This window comes from Eublepharis macularius, chromosome 2 (assembly GCF_028583425.1).
Source record: "Eublepharis macularius isolate TG4126 chromosome 2, MPM_Emac_v1.0, whole genome shotgun sequence".
Taxonomy (NCBI): Eukaryota; Metazoa; Chordata; class Lepidosauria; order Squamata; family Eublepharidae; genus Eublepharis; species Eublepharis macularius.
Genome location: NC_072791.1, coordinates 158,016,729 through 158,042,386, shown reverse-complemented (window position 1 = coordinate 158,042,386; position 25,658 = coordinate 158,016,729). Strand labels below are relative to the sequence as shown.

Sequence of the window (25,658 nt, the reverse complement as noted above, 5' to 3'; positions counted from 1 at the left end):
GGGACTCTTGCATACAGCGTGGGAGAGAGGGAAGTATGTGTGTGTGTGTGGGGGGGGTCTACAGAGAGAGGAGAGAATTGACAGACAAGGCATTCTCTCCCACTGGAAGAAGATATTCTTTGAATACAACCTGTTCAGAAAAAGGTAGCAAGTTGTAATTGATCTGTCACAAACAACATTGATAATTTATGCTGTTAACAATATTGGCATTTAGGTATTACATAAGCTTCAAGAGAAAATGGCTGAAAATAGTATCTAGTTTCATCTTCTCCCAAATCCTGTATTTTCCATACTACGACAGGTTAGATTATTGAATTCACTGGTGACATACCTCTCTGCTAAAAATTGGTGACAAGTGCTGGATAGGATGAAAATCTCAAAGAAAACGTGTTAGACCAGATATGTTTTGTCTATGTGGTGCAGAGCCACATGTAAAGCAGATTGACTTTTCCAATCGATGTTTTTGTTCTTTAGGTTTTGTTACAGCATGCTGAGTGGGTGACATATAAATAATAACAAAAAAAACCTGGATGCAGTATATTCCCCTTTCATTCTGCCTCTATTGGCAGCAGAAAAATCTGTCAAATGTATTTATGAATTCACAAGATGTTGCAGCTTATTAAGGTCCTATGCACAACTAATCATGCCACCAGTGACTAATAGTACTGCAATAAATAAGCACTGATGTGGGCTTTTGCTTGCTGAGGCTCCAGAGTGACATTAGAAAGTGTGTCAGGATAAAAAGGGGCTAGAAATTATCAATTCACATTTCTTTCCTTTTAAAAAATGGTATTTGAATTGATGTGCAATTGTTGTGTTAGTGAATAAGGAGCACAAGTGATGGTTGCTTTTAATTGTATTTTTAGCTTGCCATTTTCAGGGAATGACAGTGGTGGAGATGCGAACAGTGAGGCCCATTCTAGTAGGCACCAAAGCTCTTTTCCAAGGAAGGGGCTAACTGAGCAGCAAAAAGAAGGCTCTCTAATGGTGAAGAAACTCATGTTTGCATTAGACAAAGAAGATGGTCTGGAGGACATTTATACTTTCAGGTAATCTTGAAACTTATTTCTGCACTTATTTCCATAGTTAATTATTTTGCTTTTTATTTCACTGAAAAGATAATGTGAAGTACAGGCCTTTAAACAAAGCTTTCTTTTGTATAACTTGGATTGTTTAGCACTAACGTCTTCCTCACACTTATTTAGAAGTTTGCTTAGAATACAGTGGAACTTACTTTAATGTAAGTGTACTTTGGATTGCAGGACCCAATAAAGATGTCAGATTAACCCTGCTTGGTTAAGCAATTGGTCCATTTAGTCCTGCATCTTGTTTCATAGAGCAGCCAATCAGTTACCTTGCAGGGCTAACCAGCAGGGCATAGAGGCCAAGGTCTCTATTGCCTCTTATTTTTGATATTGGTGTAGTGGTTAAGAGCTGCAGGACTCTAATCTGGAGAACTGGGTTTGATTCCCCACTCTTCCGCTTGAAGCCAGCTGAGTGACCTTGGGTCAGTCACAGCTCTTCCAGAGCTCTCTCAGCCTCGCCCACTTCACAAGATGATTGTCATGAGGATAATAATAACACACTTTGTAAACTGCTGTGAGTGGGCTTTAAGTTGTCCTGAAGAGCGGTATATAAATCAAATGTTATTATTATGTTATATTTATTTATTTTGTTCAGCTTATACCCTGCCCTTTCTGCAAGCGGGCTCAGGATGGCTTCCTACAAGATAGTTAAAAAAATACAATAAAAACATTATAATCACATTGTTCCAAATAATATGAAAAAGTCCAGGTGCCACCAAGCAATTCAGGCTACTGCAAAGTCACCATAAACACGGGCACCACCATGATGTAACTCCAGGGCATCCACAAAAGTAGGGCATATTAAGAGCTTTACTGCTTCTGAATGTGGAGATTCCCTTTAGTTACCATGACTATTGGCCATTGATTATATCCTCCAGGGAATCCCCTTTTAAAGCCATGTATACTAGTGGCCATCATTATGTCCACTAGCAGTGAATTCCACAAGTTACTTGCTCTTTCATTAAAGTACTTTTTCCATCCTGAATCCATCACCATCAACTTCTTTGGGTGCTCTGAAGTTCTAGTATTATGAGAGTGGGAGAAAAAGGTTCTCTCTATCTATTTTTTCTACTTTATGCATAATTTTTGTCTTTCCACCCCATTGCCTTTTTTCCCTAATATAAATTGAAAAGCACTATATTCTTTTCTTGTAGAAAAGGTGTTCCAACTTCTTAATCATCTTGATTCCCATTTTTGTTTAGATGGTTACTAAAATGCTTTGGAGGAAGAATGCAGTATGGAGGGAAGGAGTGGACTTATTATTTGTGTGTTGCCTCTCTACCCATGAGAATCTGAGATGACACACTGTTGCTTATGTAGTACCATTGATGTGCATGGCACTTTATGGAGTAAATCTCAAGCAGTTTACAATCTTAAACTTGACATAATGATTACTTTAGCAGGGAAGGAAGATTGTATCAATCATTTCCCCTCATTTTATTTGTTTCCATTTTAATGTTTAATGGTCCATTTTATTAAGTAATGTACAATGTTAAAATGAAAATAAAGTATGAAATCCATATTAAAAACCTTGCACCATAATCAATAAATTATAACATCAGATACAATAGTGCAAGAAACATAATGCTAATAATGAGAGGCTATAATTTTTTTCAGAGCATAGAATTCAAAACAGACAGCAGCACAATTAATGAAATCACAGTAAGTGCAGACAAAAAATGTAACAATAAACAGTATAGTTGTTGTAGGTTTTCTGGGCCTTCGACAATATATAATAAACAGTATGATGCTGTGAGCAGCAAAGAAACTCCAGGGGTCATCAGCATCTCTAGTACTGCTAACCATTAGTGAAGGCCCTTTGAAATAACATTTTTCCTGTGTGTGGAATGTTATTGGGGTTGTAGCTAGATGATAGATCAACTTTTCTTGGTAAAAACCATCCACAGTATAGGTAGTATAATGCAGATTGTTCCTTTCGCTACCCAAACTGATTTTATTTGGGCAAAAGTTGGCATGTGAAGTAGGACTTTTCTCCTTCTCTGCTTCCTTGCTGCTTAACCCTTCTCCTCCAAAATCCCATCTAGCTGCTTTTATACCTCTGAGAAATACACTCAGTGTGCATAAGAAGACTTGTTTCTGTTATTGGTAACATTACTATAATATTAACATTACTTATGTGGAGGCCAGAGAATCTATAACTTTTTTTAATGAGCTTTATGCCAAGCCAAGAGCCTCTGTCCTTGCCCCTGTCTTGGCCACCTTCCCTATTCATTCTTCAAGTTATCACCTTTTAAATATTCTTGAAAGTAACAACTGAAGGATGACAAAAGCTGCTGCTAAGTATACGTTAGTAGCTTTGAAATTCATGCTAAAGTTCTGACGCTTCTTGGTTAGCTTTGTATTTTGAATTTTAATTATAATATTTTTAAATAGTTGGATCAGATGCTTTTTATCTAAGACTTGCTTGCTTTGTATGTTCTATCTCTGTTTTTATTTTATCAGAAGCACTTAATATGTTTTAATTTAGTTCCTAAATATTTCCTATTTCAGTATACCTGTAATGGTAAAGTCCAACAGCCTATGGGCTTTTGGGACAGTTCTTGAATATGCAGTTTCAGCATGCTACTGGCACTTCATAATTTGTGCAATGTTTTGCTTGGTCTCCCTGAAGAACCTTTCTCTTGTCTTCTTTCATTTAGGGAGAGCCTGGAGCGTCTTTCAATGTTTAAGAAGATTGAACGGAGACCCATGGCTTGGCCCTGCCAACTCACAATTGGTTCTAAATTGTCTATAAGGATCACAGCCTATAAAGCAGTAAGTTACTAAAGTGACCTTGTTCTTATATCAGAGCATTAGTACATTTGGACATGTTGGATGTATATAAAAGTGCTAAATCTAGCAGCACATAAATATAGTATGCTTGTTTCTCATAATATGGAATGTCATACGACTGAGCTTATAGTGCTTGTTCCAAAGGATTGCAAGTGGAGCTTGTTTGCAATAGGATCTTTTTGCCTCCTCCTTACTATTGCAGGCTTTTTCATTCTCTGCAAAGCAGCTCATTAGGGTCAGAGCCTCTTTAGAGTGGCAAGCTGTGATACAGGGTTCTTCTGTGGGTAAAAGGAACTAGTGAAAATTGTCCCTTTCTTACATAAGTAGAAGTGTTCTTTTGCCCATGGAAGAAGGGTTTGGATCCATAGTTTGGATCCAACTCTGAATACCTCATTCACAGAGAATATTGCTGATGAGATCCTGTAGGAATGAATGTCTTATTTATCTCGGGGAACATTTCATATTTATTGGTAGACATGTTTTTCTCTGTTTGTACTTAAGATCCTTTTAATAGAGAGTGCAATTCTATACAGAATTATTCCAATCTAAGCCCATTTAAATCAATAGGATTTTTTTTGTTTGTCCATTGTGAGACTCTCCGGCTGATCAGAGAAGGGAGTTTCATGTATTCATCATCGTTCTGTTAGTAAGATGTAGACTGGGTTGCCACCTCCTGTGTGGCAAATGAGAAGAGGGATCAGGAACAGGTTGTAGTTAATACTTCATCCTCAAGTTGCTATTAAATACGTTCTCTTAAATTATGCTATGAAGGTCACTGAGGAAAAAGTGAAAAAAAGCTGGATGGTTGTGGATGCCAAGACACTAAAAAAAGATGATGTGCAGAAAGAAACTGTTTACTGCTTGAATGATGATGATGAAACAGAAGTTCAGAAAGACGATATTATTCAGGGTATGTATGCTTTTCACTTTGGGCCTTCTCGTCAGATTTTTCAGGGGGAAACTGTAAACGTGTGAGCATGCTTTTATTAGCATATTGTACTAGCCCTGTTTTACATATTTTTTCTACAGAAGAGGCAGATTAATCCTCTTCTTTTTCCTATATTTTAATAGTTCACTCTTTTTCTGGTCACGTGCATAGGATTTTGTCACAGTTGTTCATGGATGTGGAAAGAGTGCTTTGAAAGTTATGATAATTCCTTACTAGTTTGATCCATACCCATCTATCTGGTGAAAGCTAACTACAAGATGTTGAACAGTTCTTTGTCCTGGATCTAAGTCCATTTCTGTGTGTCCCCTTCACTGGGCCAAGAATCAGAATAGATTCCACAGTTCTGGCAACATGAAACTACTAGGGGAGCTTTGCTCTTACCCGCTGTTCACTTGTATTGGCTGGTGCTTATGGGCTAATGTGCTTTTTGTGCATTTTTTGTTTCTTCAGGGTCTCCTCCTTAGCACGTTAATGGAGACTCCAGAGGGTTGTTAACAACGTGTTGTGTCCACACACACATGGTTTTCCTATCTCTTTTTCCAACCTGATTTTGTTCTGTTAGCTTGTCTGGTATAGATAGTCAAAGTGCTACTGAGGTTTCTAATATTTACATTTTTCTTGTTTTCCTTCTTCTTCCAGTTTAATTACTTCCCATTCTCTTCTTCAGCTGGCCATGGTGCTCATGAATCAATTGTTAAATATCATCTTGGGGGGAAGGGGAGAATTAAGTACGGCTTTCCAATTTATAGGCAAAGCCATTGTTTATTTTTAATTTTTTTTATGATTGCTGTTGTACTATTACAAAAATGCAGTAACTCAAATGATAAAAACTGATAAAAAATGGGTGGCTGTACCTGAAAAGTGAAAAGCACTTTTCTCCCTCAGGGGAAACCTCTGATATCCCCTTAGCCATAGCGAGAACAAAAAGTAATTAATTAGGCCATAAAACAAAAGGTTTTTATGGGAAGTGATATAAAGTGCCACATGGAACCCCAGATTCAGTTCCGCTTCCAGCTGTCTGCGGAAGAGTAATACTTCAACTGCGCAGAATAACCCACATGTGCATAGTCCTATCCACTTGATCAGCAGAACGGCCTCTTTGTAGAAGAGTGGATTTTTCATGAGACATTGATGCATCTTTAACATATTTTGTTCCCTGAAAGTCTCCGAGGCTGTTCCTCTGAGTCTCTTGGCAATTTGTTATGTCATTGCTTTTGGATTTGCTAAAAAAGGTTCAGTGCCATTCACTGAATTATGGTGCTTGAGTGCACTTCGGGCTTGCATTATTGGCACAAGCATTAAGATGAAATACAATAAGGTGTACAGAGCAGAAGTGCCATTTGTAATGGAGAAATTTAATTTGATATATGTTCCAGACAGTGCAGTTTTTGAAAATTGGTTTGAGACATGCGTATGTTGTTAAATATACGGAGGGCTCATCTGGATATCAAGGACACAAGCTCCATGCTACAAGCAGCAACCTGTGATTATTTCATTAGTGAAAGGGCTGGGGTTTGAAATTGGAGTCAGAAGAATGTGACAGTTAAGGCCACCCCTCACCACATGCTGGCATCTTTTGGGGGGGGGGCTGCATGCATGCATGCTGGGAAAATATACCTGAAGTGTATCATTGGGGAGAAGGGGGCTGGAATGGAAGTTCAAAGATGTGTGACAAAAGGAAGTTCCATCACAGCTGAAGGGAAGCTTTTAGGATGGGCATGGGAGAATGTACGCTACAGGGTATTTGTCCTCCAAATCCAATTCCCCCCTTAGTCCTCAGGCTGAAAGGAAATAAAAGCCAGTGTGCTGTAGCGCTAGAGCGCTGGACTAGGGTCTGGGGAACTCAGGTTCTAAGCCCCACTCTGCCATGGAAGTTTGTTGGGTGACCTTCGGCCAGTCACACATTTTCAACCTAACATACCTAGCAGAGTTTGTTGTGAGGAAAAAGTGGAGGAGAATAGAATGATGTAAGCTACTTTGGGTTCCCACTGGGGAGAAAGGCGGGGTATAAATGAAGTAAAAAAGTGTTTAATTTCCAGCTCCAGCTGGTTGAGTGCTCATATCTATGTTCTTCTCTCAGTAGCCAGGATTCCTAGTCCGTGAGCTAGTTATCCCTTAGCTCTTATTAGTTTGAGGGAAGGTTGCAGTAGGAGATGCAGAGGTACAATTTTGACTGCTCCCCTCCCTTTTTTTTGCAGAGCTACTGTGCCCTTCCCAAATTAGCTTCTTTGCTAAATATAGGTGATTTTTAATCTGCAGGGTTTCGCTACGGGAGTGATATAATTCCCTTCTCTAAAGTAGATGAGGAACAGATGAAATACAAAACAGATGGAAAATGTTTTGCTGTCTTGGGATTCAGCAGATCCTCTCAGGTATGGTTATGACCTCAGACGTGCTGCTTATTTAACGACAGGATTCTTCACATAACTTGACAATCATCCCAGCCAAAGAAATTGTACAATTGAGTCTGATATATGGACTCCTTTTTGTGGCAGGGCTACACCAGCTCAGCTGAAATGGTTGGGGATTTACCTTTGGGTGAGTATGTGCATACCTTCCATATCTGTCATTCCTGGAGAAGTTCAACCTCCCCCCTCCTTTTTTGTCATTTTCAGGGGCACATTTCTCAAACCCTCATCTCTGTATGAAGGACTGTCTGAATAAAACTCCCTGAGATGAGGAGGTATTCCTAGAGTAGATACTTACAGTCCTGATGTACACTTGGGAGAAAGCCCCATTAAAGCATTCCAGAACTCTTTCTGAAATGAAGCACACTTCATAACAATTGTGAAGTTCCTAGATAGGAAGGAGTGTGAATTTTTTCCAGGATGCAGATGATTAAAGGATGAGAGTTTATTTTGGCTTATTGAAGCTTGCTTTCATCACCATAAGAACATTAAGACATAATAATAATTGTAAATTCTTGTGTTCCTGTCCACTATTTGTTGGCCACCAGCAGCTAGTCAGACCTGATGGAAGAGTAAGGTCTGGTCAGAAACATACAGAATTGGCGACTGTGTAAGTCTCGAAGGGTCACTTCAAGGCATCTGACAATGTGTTGGTACAGCCTCCATGAAATGCCTCCATATCAGATGATGTGTTTGAAAACTTAGATTGCTATTTACCAAAAACATACGTGAAAAATAAATTCATATTAAACAGCCTTTAAGTTTAGACCATTAACTTGAAGATTGTTGGTACTGGGTACAGCGCACTGAAGGTTTCTTTAATCCATGGCAGAAGAAACCACAGTAATAAAAGCCAAGGGGAAGAAAGGAGATTGAGGGATGATCATTTGAATGAGGATCTGAGGGAAGTGCTGAGACTTCAGAGCCAGTGTACGTAAAGTGTACCAGAGCCCGTGTACTTAAAGTGAACACACACGGTGAGCAGCAACTTGACTTTGGAGAAGGGACCATATGATGGTAGCAGTTCTGTGAAGAAGACCACATGAGTATGCAGTGTGGTTTGACCTCTCAAGTGGGAAATATAAAATTAACGCTGCAAGATTAGAAATTGTTAGGAAATTTTTTAAAAGTCCCAAGTCTTGCTTCAGTAGTGAATTCTCTTTCTCAGATACCATCGCTAATTAATCGGTAGTGACAAGTTCTTTGCAGTATATTTTCTTTTTTTAAATTTTAGAATTTGGCTATATGCTTAGAGTTGCATTTTGTATGAGTAGCACTGAATACTGTTGTCTGTTGGTTTATATGCATAGCTTTGTGAGAAATTAATCTGTCTTAATTATTTTTGTGTTTATTTTTGCCTTCATCTTATCTGAACAACTCATATTAAAAGTATTTTTAAGTGCAGAATTAATTTGTATGTGGCAGTTTTAAAATTGACATTCCGGAAATTTTCATATCTAGGTCCTGAGACATCAGTACATGGGCAGCCAGGTTTTGAAAGTCTTTGCAGCACAGGATGATGAGGTGAGATGAATGGCCTTTGAGCTGAACGTCATCTGGATTGTTGTTCTGTTGTTACACCTCTGACGTTGAATCAAAAGCTGCATTTTATGCATGATTTTGTATGCAGGGGTAAAAATATGAAACCCTGTTGAACTGATGTATGGTGAAAAGTACAGAAATGCACATCAGTTTCTTGTCTTACCAAATGTCGATGTTTTAAAGAAAGCAATTTGGAAACTAACCAGTGAAGTGGATAGGCTTTAATAGCTCGGAAATTTAGGTGGTCATAGGAAATAGCACTGAGAAGTCCGGGACTGGATGCTCCTCTGAATTTTGATTTCCTTGATAAAAGGTAAAGGTAGTCCTGTGAGCAAGCACTGGGTCATTACTGACCCATGGGGGGACGTCACATCACGATGTTTTCTTGGCAGATTTTTTACGGGGTGGTTTGCCATTGCCTTCCCCAGTCATCTACACTTTACCCCCAGGAAACAGGGTATTCATTTTACTGACCTCGGAAGGATGGAAGGCTGAGTCAACCTTGAGCCGGCTATCTGAACGCAGCATCCACCGGGATCGAACTCAGGTCATGAGCAGAGCTTGGGCTGCAGTACTGCAGCTTACCAATCAGTGATTTCACACTAATAAATGCTAAACTATAATTTCTGATTGTATGTTCCTGTTCATCCCCACAATGGCTATAGTGTACAAGTCTGATTGTACTCTGCCTTGGGGGTGTTGGATGGGAAGTGTTTGGGGGGGGGGGATCAGTGGGAGGGCTTCTAGTGTCCCTTCCCCACTGGCAGACCTCCTGAGGACACCTGGTTTTTGGCCATTGTGTGATGCAGAGTGTTGAACTGGAGGGGCCATTGGCCTGATCCAACATGTCTTCTCTTATGTTCTTAAGTATCTGCTTCTGGTCTGCTACGGAAAACCAGAGCCTTATATAGGTTAGGATGCTGCAGCATCTACAAAAGACCAGAAGCATATACTTCTGCAGTCCTTGCTCTATAGAATATACTTCTTCCAACCAGTTTTGTAATTCTGTTTTTCTTTTGAGTTCTGCAGCAGCATTAAGGAGATGGCCTTACTTTTGATGTAACAGCAAAGATTGCTGCTTTTGTCTGATTTAGACATGATGAAACCTTTCCCCCACTTTTAACATTGTAAGAAACCGAGCATTCAAAGAAACCTCACTGATTTTGTTGTTGTTATTTAGCTTTGTTTATAGGCCTTTTTTATTTTGAAATATTCATATAGTATGTGATGTAAAGGAAGCATCCTACTTTGGGAATATGTTTTGATGTTGTGACCTGATTTTTGCACTGGCACTGTTTATTCTTCTGAAGAGGTAAAAAGGTGAGGTTTAAGTCAGAGCACTGGCTCAAAACAGAAGTATCCTTTCTCTCTGATCTTTTGTGAATGCTGTAAATGCTGGACTTCAGTGATGTTTGTATACTTGCATGTCTTTTTGACAGGCTGCAGCCATTGCACTTTCTTCCCTGATTCACGCTTTAAATGAGTTGGATATGGTGGCCATAGTGCGCTATGTCTATGATAGAAGATCTCAGCCCCAGGTTGGGGCAGCCTTTCCTTTAATTAAGAATGAATATGAGGTAATGTTTTAATTTTTTTATTAAATTAAGAATTTTATTAAAACGAAGACATTAAAGTAAAGTAAGTGCATAATAAGAAAGTTATATGGATTCTAAATTAGACAGTAAATTGAATTTTATACAATCTTATAGAACCAATAAACATGTAAACAATCTAGGTATAATAGCTTTGGGAGTAAAACAAGCAATACATTCAAATTTCCTTAAACCTAACTACATTACATTTCTCTTTCTCTCTCCCTCCCTCCCTGTCTCTGAGCTTCTGTGTCAATTAGTTTAGTCTAAGTAATCGAAAAAATCCTTGCATTTTTTCTGGAACTCGGTTATCCGAGTTGTGTAAGTAGGTAGTCAGTTTGGCCATTGAAGCATATTCATAACTCTTATCTCTCCACTCTGAGAGACCAGGGCAGGCGTAATTTCCCCATCTACCTGCAAATAATACCCTTGTTGCCGTCACCATATAATGGAAGATGTCTCCTTTTTCTTTTCTCACATTAGTTGGTAAAATATTTAAAAGCATACTTTTCAGATTTAATTCAAATCTGAGTTTGAGGATCTTTTGCATCTCTTCATGTATTTTTATCCAATATTTTCGTGATTCCTTACAAGTCCACCACATAATGGTAAAGTGTTGCATCCATGTTCTGACATTTCCAACAATGTCCACTGTAACCCTTACTAATCCTCGCAATTAGGGCTGTGCAAGCCCTGGTCACTTCGGGTTTCCCGCTTCGGGTTTACTCGAACCGGGAAACAGCTTCGGGTAAAGTGTATTTCCGAAGCGGCAAGCAGCTTCGGAAATACAGCTTAGTAAAGCTTCGGGTTTGCCTCGGAAAGATTCGGGTGTCAATTTCACTTCCAGATTTCAGGTGCTCTGGGGGGGCGGGCAGTTTCCTTCCGAGGCAAACCAAACTTGGTTGGGACCTTCTCCTGCCTCTTCTCTAACAACCCCCCAAGTTTTGGAAAGTTTGTACTTTCCAAATACAGTACCCCCATCCTCCTCCATTCGCCATTATTCCCTATGGGAAAAACAGGCGACATTTCTAGGTTGCTAGGGGTGGCACTTTGCAAGCAAAATGCACCCAACTTTCAGGGGCCCTTCTCCTACCTTTCCTCCCACCCCCCACCAAGTCTCAACCAGCTCCCCCTTTGAGGGGCCATTTTATGGCCCGCCCAAAGAAGGTGCCCCTATCCTCGCCTTCTCCATTATTTCCTATGGGGGGAAAATGAAGAGGCTTGTCTGGCTAGGGTGGCATTTTGCATGCAAAATGCCCCCAACCTTGAGGGGACCTCATCCTATCTGTCCTCCCACCCCCCACCAAGGCCCAACCTGCTCCCACTTTGGGGGGCCATTTTATGGCCTCCCAAAGAAGCTGCCCTTACCCCCCTCCTTTTCTCCATTATATCCTATGAGGGGGGGAAAAGAAGAGGCTTGTCTGGCTAGGGGTGGCATTTTGCATGCAAAATGCCACCAACCCTGAGGGGACCTCCTCCTACCTGTCCTCCCACCCCCCACCAAGGCCCAACCTGCTCCCACTTTGGGGGGCCATTTGGGGGGGCCTAACCCGAAACCCCCAACAGCCCCACACAGCCCCAAAGACACCCTCCCCAACATTCCCACACTTGCCCTTACCCCAAGAGCAGGCTGGCCAGCCATCTCCCATTGTTCCCTATGATGGGAACTTTTAAACTCTCTTTCCCAGGGCAATTATGCACATCCCAGGGGTGCCATAATGGAGGGCACACTCCTGAGTGCAAGCTTGTCCCCTTGAAAGCACACCTGAACCACAGACACCCTCCCCAAAATTCCCCCACCACCTACAGAGGGCTGGCTAGCCAGCCCCATTGTTCCCTATGATGGGAACTAACCTAACACCAAAGAACAAAACCACAAACACACACTGAATAAAGTTTAAAATCTTTATTTTTCAACCTTCAAATACAGAAAAAAGGCACGGTAGTGTGACACAGCACACCATTCCCCCCACCCCAAAGGAACACAACTCACTACACACCAGAGAATCTGAAAAACAGTTACATGCAAAAAAATCTTTATTTCCTGTTGTGATTTAAGTTACACAGCAAGAACACAACACTGAAGGCATTGCAGCCGCCCCCCCACACCAAAGGAACACAACTCACTACACACCAGAGAATCTGAAAAACACAGTTACATGCAAAAAAAATTTATTTCCTGTTGTGATTTAAGTTACACAGCAAGAACACAACACTGAGGGCATCGCAGCCACCCCCCCACCCCAAAGGAACACAACTCACTACACACCAGAGAATCTGAAAAACACAGTTACATGCAAAAAATCTTTCTTTCCTGTTGTGATTCAAGTTACACAGCAAGAACACAACACCGAGGGCATCGCAGCCGCCCCTCCACCCCAAAGGAAGACAACTCACTACACACCAGAGAATCTAAAAAACACAGTTACATGCAAAAAAATCTTTATTTCCTGTTGTGATTCAAGTTACACAGCAAGAACACGACACTGAGGGCAGACACACACACAGACACACACACACACACCAGGAAAAACTCCTCCCCCCCTCTAACCACACACACACACACACACACACAATATAGAAATTTTTTTTAAAAAATTCACTCCCACCCAGTCCAGCCCCTAATCCTCCCCTCCCCTCACCACACCCACGAAGACAACCCCCTCCCCCCCGAGAAAACCCTGTGAGTCACTGACTCGCTCACCACTCCTGCAGTCCAGCGATGGTCAGGCGACAGGCAGGAATTCAACGGGGGAAGTCCTCCTCCACAGCAAGACTCAAAGACGAGATGCTCGACCAGCCACAGCAGCTGCGGGAGTCTCTCAGTCTCTAGGAAAGAGCAGAATGGAAACTGGTTATTAAATAAGTATATTAACTCTTTAAAAACTACTTCTAAATTCTAACCCCTCAGTCCCAAAGTGTGGAAGCCAGAGTAAAAAACTAGGCCAAAGCCTTGGCACACACCAGGGAAGCCACCCACTGTAGAAATGAAAGGCAGGCACAGTAAAAAAAAACTTTAAACAGAGCAGCAGTGGGCCAGCTTCAAGTTAACCCCCCACCACCACCACTTAGGCCAAAGCCTTGACACACACCAGGGCTTGGCATGAGTCTGCCCCTAGGAAGCCACTGTTAAATTTAAAAAATAAAAATAAAATGCAAACTTAAAACAGATCCTTTCCCAAACCCATTGCCCCCCAACCACCCCCTCCCCCAAAGATCAAAGAATCTTGTGAGTCAGTGAGAATCACTTACCAGTGAGATGCAGGGCCAGTCAGCAGCACTCCACAGCAGGGTCCTCCTCTTCCAATTTCTGACCAGGCAAGCCGCTCTCTCAATGTCAGGGTAAATTGGAAGATTCCTAAAGGGAAGCCTCCAATTTATAGCCCTGCACTGCAGCATTTTAAAAAAGGCACTCTCCTGACAGAGAATCCCCATTGGCTGGGCTGGAAGGAGAATGCTACTGCAGGATTGGCCACTCCTAACCACTCCTCCCCCTTGCACTCATTGCAAAGTCTGCAAACAGTGCAAAGAATCCCTCCAAATGTGCAGGTTTGCTTGCTGCTTGCGTTGGCAATGGAGATCAGCAGCAGCAAGCAAAAGCTCCCACCACTTTTTCAGGGATGGGAGGGGGAAGGAGGAGGTTAGAGTGAGTTACTCACTACTCCTCCCCCTCCCCTCTCCAAAGCCGGATGTCACGGGCTGGGCCAGCCCCAGCAGGGTGGTTCAAGTCCAAACCTTAATGGCAGAGTCTGAGGGGAGTTCCAAGAGCAAAAGCCAGGTCAAACCGGTGGTCAGAGCACAAGATAACGCCAGGAGTGAGTCCAGAGTCCAAGAGCAAGGTCAGGTGCAATCCAAGGTCATTTACCGGTAGTGTCAGGTCCAAAAGCAGGCACAGGCACGGGCAAGGTTCACAGAACACGGAGTGGTTGCAGGCAATAGACACGTTGCTTCCACGCCCGGCAGTTCCTCCAGACTGGCTCTTATAGCCAGGCGTGGTTTTCAGCCAGCTGCTGGGGCTCCATCCTGACACTACTCATCATCACTCTCCAGCAGCTGGCGTTGGCTCAAGAGGCGAGCACTGCGCCGTCTCTCCTGCAGTTCCAGTCTCTGGCGCTGCCTGCGGCGTTCCTTGGGCGTGGGTGAGCCTGGGGGGGTGGAGGCTCTTGGCTGCGCTGCACCTGTAGAAGTCCCTGGCTGAGCTTCCCCTGTGGTGTAGGGGCTAGAGGGTGCTGGTGTCTCAGCTGCTGGCTGCAAGCTCTGATCAGCCAGCAGCTGTTGCTCCTGATTGCTGGCTTCTGCTGAATCAGGGCTAGGGCTGGCTACACAGGGCTCCTCTTCTCCTGAGGAGTCCTGGCTGGCTACACGAGGCTCCTCTCCTCCAGAGGAGACCTCACTCTCAGACTGGGCCATGACACCGGAACTGGAAGCCTTGAATAGGCTTCAAAACATTGCCTTTTTTTTTTTTTTAGCACATGAAGCTTTTGCTTGCTGCTGCTGATCTCCATTGCCAATTGCAAGCAGCCAGCAATAGAGATCAGCAGCAGCAAGTAAAAGCTTCCCGTGCTTTAAAAAAAAATGGCGCTCCAAAGCGACCCGAAGCAACACGAATCGCTTTGGGTTGCTTAGCTTTGGTATTTCCGAAGCGGGGCCATCTTGCTGGCCCCACTTCGGGAAATTCCGAAGCTACATGAAGCGAAACCTGAAGCGACCAGCCCTACTCACAATATCTTTTGGGAGTAAAAGAACATTTTATACCAATTTTCTCTCAATAACTGGCAACCTGTAAATTTTATGTCCTTAATCCATAAATTTTCCCATATGTCCAGTGGAATAGTTTCCCCAAAATTTTGCATCCATTTTCTCTTCTCCATTTGTGTAATTCATATTTTAATGTTTATATAGTTCATGAAAGTTATTAAAGACTTCCCTCAGGGTAGATAGCATAAAATCCTCTCAAGTGATATGTTAAAATAGACTCTTAGGCCAGGAACCTCAGTCTTGTTTCCAGTTGTAAAGGATGTTGAGGCAGCCCTCTGCTGCAAAGCACTTTGCTTTCACTCTATGCTCCTCTGGTCACAGAAGCGCAATGACTTCCAATGAGCTGAGAAGTGTCTATTTCTTAAATTCAGGGATATTTTTTTCCTACAGAAAGTTTGCAGGGTTTTGTACAGACCTTGCACTGTTTTCAGACTTTTCTATGCAGTTGTCTTTTTTAACAGAAGAAAATTTTGCGTTCCACACAAAAGAGAGTGTGCATATACCAAATTTGCAGATGGCTGTGTCATTTCTGCAGCACACGGTTTTGGTGACTGAACATATGTTCAGTAAGCATTTGCTTTGATTAAGCAGTGACTAAACTGGGGGTGGACACAAGCTTTCCTGTTCTTTTGACAGGCATAAGCATCCAAGAGAGAAAGAAATTGTTTAAGATAACTGTGGTCTGGAGGAGGTATGTGAACAGAGAAAAGTAGAATTTGGAAAATGCTGAGAGGAACTGATTGACAGCCACCTTTTGGAAGACAGTTTTAAAAATACCATGAAAAGCAAACGGTGGGCTACCAGGTGAATTGGGTGATGTCAGAAAATAGAACATGCCATAATTGGCAGAGATAGAGACTAGGAAATATACATACATCTTTGATGAATATTCCTTTGAATAGTAATATAAACACTATTGTTGTCAGGGATCATTTCATAGAAAAAGAGCTGCAGGAACTCATTAGCATAAATCATTAGCATATGTCATGCCCCTTGATCGGGCTGAAATGGCCAGAATTCGGCTGCTTCCAGACAAGGGAGTGTTCCCCTACCTGGCAGTGGCCCAATCCGGGCCATTTTGGCCTCAATCCAGGCCAAAACAAGCCCCAAATGGCTCAAAATGGCTATTTGGGGCACATTTGGGCCTGGATTAGGCCCAAAACGGCCCAGATCAGGTCGGTGCTGGGCAGGGAAGGGGTCCCCCAGCAGGCATCGACCGAATCCTGATGGTTTTGGCCCTGACCAAGGTCGAAACAAGCCTCAAATGGCAAAAAATGGACATTTGGGGCCCTTTGAGGCCCAGATCGAGGCCAAACCAGCTCAGATTAGGTCGGTGCTGACCTAGTCCTAGCCGGAACTGACCCAATCCTAGCCGTTTCGGGCCCAATCTTGGCGGAAATGGGCCCGGGTTGGTGCTGGGCGGGGGAGGCTTCCCCTGCCCAGTACTGACATGATCCATGCTGTTTCGGCCCTGATCCGCACCATTTCAGCCCCAATCCAGGCCGAAACAGGCCAAAAATGGCCATTTGGGGTCCGTTTTGTCCTGGCTCGGGACTGAAACGGCCGGGATCAGGTCAGAGCTGAGCAGGGGAGGGTTCCCCCGCCTGGCACTGACCTGATCTGGACCGTTTCGGCCCCAATCATGGCCTAAACGGCCCAAAATGTCCAAAAGTCAGGTGGGCAGGGCCACCTGACTGTTGGGAGAACTGCCAGAACAGCATTCCTGAGCATTCCCTCTGGAAATGAGCCCTGATTGTTGTAAATACGTATTCAGTGATTTTTGCAGTTTCGTGCTCTTTTAATTCTTTGGACTATTTCATGTGCATATTTTTGTCTTTTGTTTTAGTGTTTATTATACATGCAGTTGCCTTATATGGAAGATCTGAGGCAGTACATGTTTTCCTCTTTGAAAAATAATAAAAAATGCACTCCAACAGGTGAGCTGGCATTGTGACTCACATCCTTTAAATATGTAATACGTGGAACCTTCCTGCAGAAGCTGTAGCTTGCAAATTGGCGACAGATGCAGCTGGATGTTATGATTTCCCTCCCTGTGTTCTGGAGATCTAGGGTTGGTACCTGTCCCTGCAGTGAATTCTTCCTTCTCACCTTCTGTGCTTAAGAGATACCTAGGTACCAGTGTTCACTGTGATTTAGACTAAATATTTCTCTGCTTGATTAGGGTACTTGCTTAGCAATCTTATGTAGAGTTACTGTAGCCTAAGTCCACTGATTTCAGTGAGCCTAGACTGGAATGACTTTGCATAGAAGTATCGTGTTAACCAGTTTTAAACTCTGGTACTGAAAGATCCTTTATCTGCAATAAAAGTGGGAGCGGGAAATTTTCTGTGATGTGGGGTGGAGCAAGAAGGAGAGCATGTACTATCCTGTGGCCTGTTCCCAATCTCATCACTTTCCATTGAATCATGGTTTCATGACCTAATGTATAGTCTATATTTAGGAAATGTATGTGGTACCTCTCTGGACTCTGGCTCCATGCTTTCTTGCTGTTGCATTTTTGTGAGTGGCCCTAAAAGATATATATGCTATGGCAACCACTTTGATAATATTTTTCTTTGGTAGAATTGCGTATGTGGGGTCATGTTATCAGTTCCAGCTTCTTCTTTGGAGTTAAAGCTCCATCCCTCTGTTGTAACTCTTGATGCTAATCTATGGTCACAGGCAGTTTAAACTATTACAGAAGCATTGTTTGTGACACCGTCATTGGGTACAGGCTCAGAGTGCAGGGATGTTGTACTGTGTTTGACAGTTTGTGAGTGCTTACAACCCCGAAGTAATAATTTAAAAATTGTTTCTTGCTCTGAATCTTGAAACCTTCATATTAGAAGTTTTAAGTAGGAAAAAAATCTTTGCCAGTGCATAAAAATGATCGGGAGGTATAAAAGGTGAAAAGCAAGCAGATGGCCCTGTTGAGCAGCAGAGAAGAACAGACTGCAGAGACACATTCCAATCCATTTTCACTTAAAAAGAATCCCATTGCATGTAATCCAGGTGATGTTCATCAGGCAGTATAACAAAACATGTTGTAAATATTTGTGAACAGCATACCAGAAGATGGCACTTTACAGATTAAACCAGGATTCTGTAGAGTCTCTCGCATTTCCTCTTTATTATGTTCACAGTCACCATATGCAGTTCCTGTACTGTCATTGAAGCATGTGGAATTGGCTACTCTCTCAAGAAATGTTACGTCTTTTATCAAACTCTAGAGCATGACCTGCTGCAATGATTTCTGTATTCATATTAGCACTAACAAGCTGTATTTAGTATTGCCGGTGGCACTGAGTAGAAGAACCTTGCTAGATCAGACTAAAGATCCATTTAGTCCAGAATCCTGTTTAGCACAGGCACCAACCAGATGCCTCTAGGAGGCCTACAAGCAAACTAAAGCTCCCCCCCCCGCCCGGTTGTTCTTCCAGCAACTAGTATTCACTAATATACTACCTCTGAGTCATTGATCGACCTTCCCTCTAAGAATTTGAATTTAAAGCCGTATAAATTAGTGGTGGTCAGTACACTGTATGGCAGGGAGTTACAAAAGTTTGCAATGTATTCTGTGAAAACTTACTTAATCTGCTGCCCATTTGTTTCATTGGGTGTCCCCAATTTTTATCTTTCTTAATAAGGATTTTCAACAATTTACCTGGAAGAAGTTAACATAATTTCCTGAATCTCCCCCATTATTTTATTTAAGAAATAATCATTACATGTGCTACTTCCCAATCCCTAGAATGTCACATCTTCTGTCAGAAACTTCCACTTCAGCTGTGTGCCTGATTGTGGCTGCTTTGTATTTCCCCTCAGTCTTAAATGGCTTCCATTGGCTTCAGGGTAAAGTCATTCTAGTAATGTATACTTTGCTAGTTTGAAATTGTGAGGCCCTGAAGGATAGTAGGTTCTCTTTGCTTCTGCGGAACTCTTGTGAAAAGACATGAAATTACTATAATACATCTGTGTCTTGAAAATGTATTTAACATTTCTTGTCTATATTTGATGGCACAGAAGATCAGTTGTGTGCAGTTGACTCCCTGATTGATTCTATGAATTTGATTTATGAAGATGAGATAGAAGGGACAATGGAGGATATATTTAAAACCAGCAAGTTCCCAAACCCTCAATTCCAACGATTGTTCCAGGTACAATTATAATGTTGCCACCATTATGTTAAAACATTTTATGTTTCTTCATGCATTTTCTCCTTTTTACCAGTCTTAAGAACAACAGCTGGTTTGGAACTGATGTGGTAAGACCTAAGTCTGTAGCTTGAAACCAAATATCTCACCCTATTGCTTTCTCAGTAAAAAAGTGATCCAGTTGAGGATATAGGAGCGAAAAAGAGCAGGACTGTTTCAGTCATTCCTGCTGCTGCATTTTGGGTCTTGGGGGACCACTGTACTCTGTTTATACGTTTTGTGGTATCAGAAAGCAGGGAGTGCAGCTGCTTAAATTATGTAGCATATCTCCACCACCATCCACCTGCATCAGTGTCGAATAACCTTCTGTGGCCATCATCACTTATTTAATGCAATCTCACAGAAAATGTGTGGGCAGCATAAAATAATTCAGTATTTTAGTACAGAAAGTATCAGAGTGCATCCTAGAAATTACTGTAAAAACCTAATGTATTCTGACAGGAAAGCTGAAGCTGTTGGGAACATACAGTTTCTGATTTCATGTGGAATATTTTCAACCATTTTGTGTACTTAGAAAAGGAAATTGATTAAAAGAGCAAAATTCAGGTTTAATTTTTTTTAGCGGCGCTTTTATGGGATCTTGAAGTGCTGATAGTTGTACTGGTATCAGTTGTGCTTTTGGCAAATCCATCATGTGTTTCTCTGGGGGAATTCCTTTGTTACTTTAATCTATGAGAGACATATTCTTACAGCATAGCATAGTCTTATCATTTTAACCCTTAACTTTTATGCCATGAATGATTGTATTGTCGAAGGCTTTCACGGCCGGAGAACCATGGCTGTTGTGGGTTTTCTGGGCTGTATTGCCGTGGTCTTAGCATTGTAGTTCCTGACGTTTCGCCAGCAGCTGTGGCTTTCCACACTGTGACACTGAGAGATCTCTGTCTTTTGGTGCTACACCTCTGAAGATGCCAGCCACAGCTGCTGGCGAAACGTCAGGAACTACAATGCCAAGACCACGGCAATACAGCCCGGAAAACCCACAACAGCCATGAATGATTGTTCAAATATTAAAATTTCTGCTGTATTCATGAAAAGCGGTATTGGACATTAGAAGCTAAAGTGAGCTAGATGTCTAGTTACTCTTGTGTTCTGTCCCCAGTGCCTACAGCATAAGGCTTTCCACCCTGATGCACCTCTGCCTCCTCTTGAAAAGCACCTCACAGACATGCTGGGGACACCTCAAGAAGTGATGGAGAGATGCCAGGATCCTCTTAAAAAATTGAAAGCACTCTTCCCCTTGAAGGATGCAGGCAAAATAAAAGAACAGAAGACAGCTCAGAATATCTTCAAAGACAAGTGAGTTTACATATTGGGATCATCTGTTCTTTAGCTGTTTATGATTTCCTCCCCTAAATATTCAAGATGAGACACTTAAATATACATTCTCTTGTATAAAAAGAGCAAGAGTCTGGTAGCACCTATAAGACTAACAAAATTTGTGGTAGAGTATGAACTTTCATGAAGAAGTGAGCTGTGGCTCACGAAAGCTCATACCCTACTACAAATTTTGTTAGTCTTATAGGTACTACTGGTCTCTTGCTGTTTTCTACTGCTACAGACAGACTAACATGGCTACACATCTTGATCTTATTCTCTGGTATGTTTATTTCTTTTAATACAAACATGTTACCTTGTTTGGCATATCGTATTTGGTGACACAGACCTGATCCAAAAGTTAAGAATCACTGTGAGTGCCTGTGAGGCCCCGCCCCGCCGGCCGCGCCTTCCCCGCGTCCTGCCGTCCCGGGGGTGACCACCAGGGGGAGGTTGAAGGTGCTCCCTCGGCCTCAGACTGGATAGGGGCAGTGGTTCAAGCACCAAGCTCTGCCTCCTATCTGGCGTTCTGGAATATACTCGCTCTCTCTCTGTGTCCAACCTTCCAACTAGCCGTCTCCTCCTCGGCGTCACTGGGAGCTCCCTTCTTATAGTCCCTCCTGGCTCTGCCCCCTGGCTTTCCACCAACCCTCTCCCCTGGCTCATCTGCCCTAGTCGCTAACACCTGGCTACTCCCGCCTGGTTGGTTCCCCTGCCCTTCCGTCACCCTTCCTCCCCCTGCCCTCTCTCTAGTGCCTGTTTCTTCCCTCCACCACCCTTCACCAATCCCCGGTGCCGCTTCAGACCGGGGAGCCCTCCCAGGAGCCATCCAGCCAACCCAGAGCGGGGATGTCTCGCTGGGCGTCCCTCCTTCCGCCCGCCCCATCTGGGCTTTCCCCCTCCCCGCGCTGGGCCGCGCTCGCCCCGGAGCCACCTCCCCGGGTGGCTGCGGCGGCGTCGGAGCTACTCTCCTCCGTCCGCCGCTCCCGCTTCTCTGCCGCGCGGCCGTCATCCCGCCGGGCAGCCCGCCCGGCTCCGGCCGCTCCGCGGTCGCGAGAGGCGGCCGCGGCCGCGGCCGGCCCCGCCACGGCAACGGCGGCGCCGGGCTCAACTCTCCCGGCGGCGGCGGCGGCGGCGGCAGACCCGGCGGTTCTCGCAGCGGCGGCGGCGGGCCCCGCTGCCCCTGTGAAGGCTGCGTCGGTGGCGGCAGGTCTCGCGGCTCCCGCGGCGGCGGGGGCGCAAGCGGGAGCGCGGCCGGGAAGCCGAGGGTCGACGTCCCCTCCGAACCCTGTGCCGTGGGCTCCCAGGTAGGTTGGGGGGCTGGGCGGGGCTCGGGGGGCTGGTGGTGGGCTCCCGAGGGGGTGGGGGGTCGGGTCCAGTCCGGGGGGGGAGGGCCCACCCCGGACACACACCCCCCCTGGGGGTCGGGAGCCTCCTGGTCCGTGGAATGTTCCGGGATTCGCGACATGTAGTCCGCATTCGCATGGAGCCGTCCCGGACGGTGTCGGAGCTGGAAGCTGAAAGGGAGCAGAGAGAGGTACCACCTGAGAACCCGTGGGTTGTGGTCCTTCATGCGGGCCATCCATAGCAGGGGGGCGTGGTCCGTGACCAGGGTGAAGGGGTTGTTGGCAAGGTAAAACTGAAGTGCCCCCACTGCCCACTTCACCGCCAGGGCCTCTTTCTCTACGGTAGCGTATCTGACTTCTGCCGGTTGCAGCTTCCGGCTGATAAACAACACGGGGTGCTCTTGACCGTCGACTTCCTGGGAGAGGACCGCCCCCAGCCCCACGTCGGAGGCGTCCGTGTGTACGAGGAACGGTTGCTCAAAGTCGGGGTTCCGCAACACGGGGGCCCCTGACAGGGCCCGGCGTAGGGCTTCAAAGGCACGGAGCCGGTCGGGGTCCCAGTGTATGGTAGCCGGTTGGTCCTTGCGCAGGCAGTTGGAGAGTGGGCTGGCCTGGCTGGCGAAGTGGGGTATGAATTTACTGTAGTAGCCCACCAGCCCCAAGAAGCGCCGCATCTGCCGCTTGGTTCGAGGACGGGGGCTCTGCTCCAACGTCGTGACTTTGTCGGGTACGGGGCGTAAGACCCCGCGACCCACCTGGAATCCCAAGTACGTGAGTTCCTGGAACCCGATCCGGCTCTTGCGCGGGTTGACTCGCAAGCCGGCCCCGGCTAGGGCTGCCAGGACCGCACTCAGGTGCTGTAGATGTGACGTCCAGTCCGGGCTAAAGATGATGATGTCATCTATATAGGCTCGGGCGAACCCCTGGCAGTGGGCCAGCACCTGGTCCACGAGGCGTTGAAAGGTGGCGGCGGCCCCATGCAGCCCGAAGGGCATGACTTTGAATTGGAACAGGCCTTGGGGGGTCGCGAAGGCCGTTTTCTCCCGGTCTTCGGGTGCCATGGGTATTTGCCAATACCCCTTTGTGAGGTCCAGGGCTGACAGGTAGCGCGCCGTTCCGAGTTGGTCGATCAGTACGTCAGCCCGGGGCATGGGATAGGCATCGAAGGTGGCGATGGCATTGACCTGCCGGTAGTCCACACAGAAGCGTACGGAGCCGTCCGGTTTCCCCACTAGCACAATGGGGCTCCGCCACGCACTACGAGAGGGCTCGATGACGTCGAGGCGGAGCATGTCCTCCACTTCCTTGGCCACGACTTCCCACCGTTTTAGGGGGAGTGGCCTCCAGGGGGTCCTTGCCACTTGCCCCGGGGGTGTAGGTATGTGGTGAGACAGCATAGTGGTCCGGCCCGGTCGGCAGGAGAAAAGACCTGGGTTCTGTCGGATCACTGCCCTTGCCTGCGCCCGTTGATCGTCCTGGAGGTCCGTGTCCAGGACGGGCTCCTCTTCGGCGAGTCCGCTCGGGGTCCACGGCAACTCGCCAGCGGGGAGTTCTAGGGGGTCGGGCGACAGGTTGCACTGGTGCGCCTCCGCCTCGTGCCAGGCTTTCAGGTCATTAATGTGCAGTCTCTTCCGGTGTCGGGGGCTCGGCCCGCACTGGACTTCATACGACAGGGGCCCCCGCACTTTGGTGACGGGGTAGGGTCCCCGCCACGGGGCCCCTGGGCCCGGCCCCATGACCCGATGGTGGACAAGGACCTTCGCCCCCACCTGGAATGTCCGAGCTTTGGCTCCCCGGTCGTAGTAGGCCTTCTGGGCCCGCTGGGCTTCCCGTAGATGTTCCCGGGCGGCGGCCCGACAGGTCTCCAGCCGGTCTTGGAGGTCCTGAACATACTCGGGGGCGGGTCGTCCCTCGGGGTCGGCCCTCGGGGCCCACTGCTCCCCCACCAGTCCCAGTATCCCCCGGGGTCGCCGCCCATACAGGAGCTCGAAGGGGGCATATCCCGTAGAGGCCTGGGGTGTCTCGCGGACCGCGAAGAGCAAGGGGTCTATGTACAAATCCCACTGGCGGGGGCGGTCATGGGCTAACTTGCGGATCATCGCCTTCAGAGTCTGGTTGAACCTCTCCACCAGCCCGTCGGTTTGGGGGTGGTAGACACTGGTGAAGATTTGCCGTACTTGCAGCGTACGGCACAGATGTCTGGTGAGCTGGGCCGTGAAAGGCTTCCCGCAGTCCGACAGCAGCTCCCGGGGCAATCCTACCTGAGCGAAGAATCGCAGCAGCACCCGGGCGACCCCCGGGGCCTTCATGTCGCGCAGGGGAATGGCTTCAGGGTACCGGGTAGCATAGTCCATCAGGACCAGGATGTAACGGGCTCCCCGTGGCATCCGTGGCAACGGGCCGACGAAGTCCATGGCCACTCTGGAGAAGGGCTCCTCGATGATGGGTAGCGGGGCCAACGGGGCCCGGGCTGGACGGCGGCTGGCTTGCCGCTGGCACAGCGGGCAAGCCTGACAGTAGCGTTTGACCTCCTTGGCTAGCCCCGGCCAGAAGAAGTGGGCTTCAATCCGGGCCGCAGTGCTTCGCGCACCCTGATGGCCGCCCCAGGGGTGGTCGTGGGCGGCCTTGAGGACCTCTGGGCGGTAGGCAGTTGGGACCAACAGCTGGGCCACTTCCCCTGGTCCTCCTTTCACTAAGTGGTACCAGCGCCCTCCTACTTGGATGACCCGCGGTAGCCGTCCTGCTCGGCGGGGATCAAGGACCCGTCCCTCACTTACCGCGGTCATCCGGCGTAGGCTTTCCAGCGAGGGATCCTCGGCCTGGGCGGCGGCGAATCGGGGCTCGGTTCCCCATCCCCGGCGGAGTTGGGCTGGGACATCCCCGATTCCATTCTCCTCCGGGTGTCCCTCGGCGTCTCCTTCGTCGTCCCCGACCATGACCTCCCCAACTTCCTCCAGATCCGGGGGAAGGGCCGTCTTCATGGCGGGGCGGAAGTGGGGGGAATCCCTCCCCAGCAAGACTGGGTAGGGGAGAGCCTGTACCCGGGCCAAGGGCGTCTCGCAGGTCTGGCCCCGGTACGTCACTGGGGCCAAGACGACGGGGCATTCCTCCACATGGTTGTGGACACAGGCGATGACGGCCTGACGGACCACCGGGAGGTCTGCGGGCAGGAGGTGGGAGCGGATCATTGACACGGAGCTCCCGCTGTCGAGGAGTGCCGTCAACTTCCTACCCATCACCGAGACCAAGACAAGCATAGGGGGAGGCCGGGGGGCCCGGCTCGTTGCGGGCAGGGCCGTGTCCCAGCCCAGGTCGCACTCCATGAGGGGGCATTCTCTTTTCCAGTGCCCCCGTTGCCCGCAGGTGAAGCACGGCCCTTTGTCTCCCGGCTCCCTAGCTGAGCTGCCGGGCTTAGGCGTAGCGGGGGTTACGGGCGGCGGGAGAGCTAGTCGGGGCCCGGCCGAGGGTCCTCCGGTTGCTCGATTCAGCGGGGCAGGGGCGGGGTGCCGGGGGGGCGTCCCGGGGGGGGGGCGGGGAGCGGCGGGGGGGGGGGGGGCCTGGTCCGGGGCGGGGGGGGCTGCGGGGGCGGGGCGCGGGCGGGGGCGGGGGCGGGGCGGGGGCTGGGGGCCGGGGGCGGGGCGGCGGCTCCAGGGG

At 46.7% G+C, this 25,658-nt stretch overlaps 1 protein-coding gene across 1 annotated transcript in view; it reads left to right on the top strand.

The window, feature by feature from the left end:
* The window catches only part of XRCC5 (X-ray repair cross complementing 5), a 57,747-nt gene that overhangs the window by 10,649 nt on the left and 21,440 nt on the right, over positions 1-25,658 (top strand). The window contains exons 6-14 of the mRNA XM_054971097.1: positions 867-1,049; positions 3,746-3,860; positions 4,650-4,788; positions 7,087-7,199; positions 8,697-8,759; positions 10,217-10,354; positions 16,974-17,064; positions 19,151-19,284; positions 20,444-20,640. Of these exons, the coding sequence (XP_054827072.1) occupies positions 867-1,049; positions 3,746-3,860; positions 4,650-4,788; positions 7,087-7,199; positions 8,697-8,759; positions 10,217-10,354; positions 16,974-17,064; positions 19,151-19,284; positions 20,444-20,640 (1,173 nt within the window). The remainder of the gene's footprint in view (positions 1-866; positions 1,050-3,745; positions 3,861-4,649; positions 4,789-7,086; positions 7,200-8,696; positions 8,760-10,216; positions 10,355-16,973; positions 17,065-19,150; positions 19,285-20,443; positions 20,641-25,658) is intronic.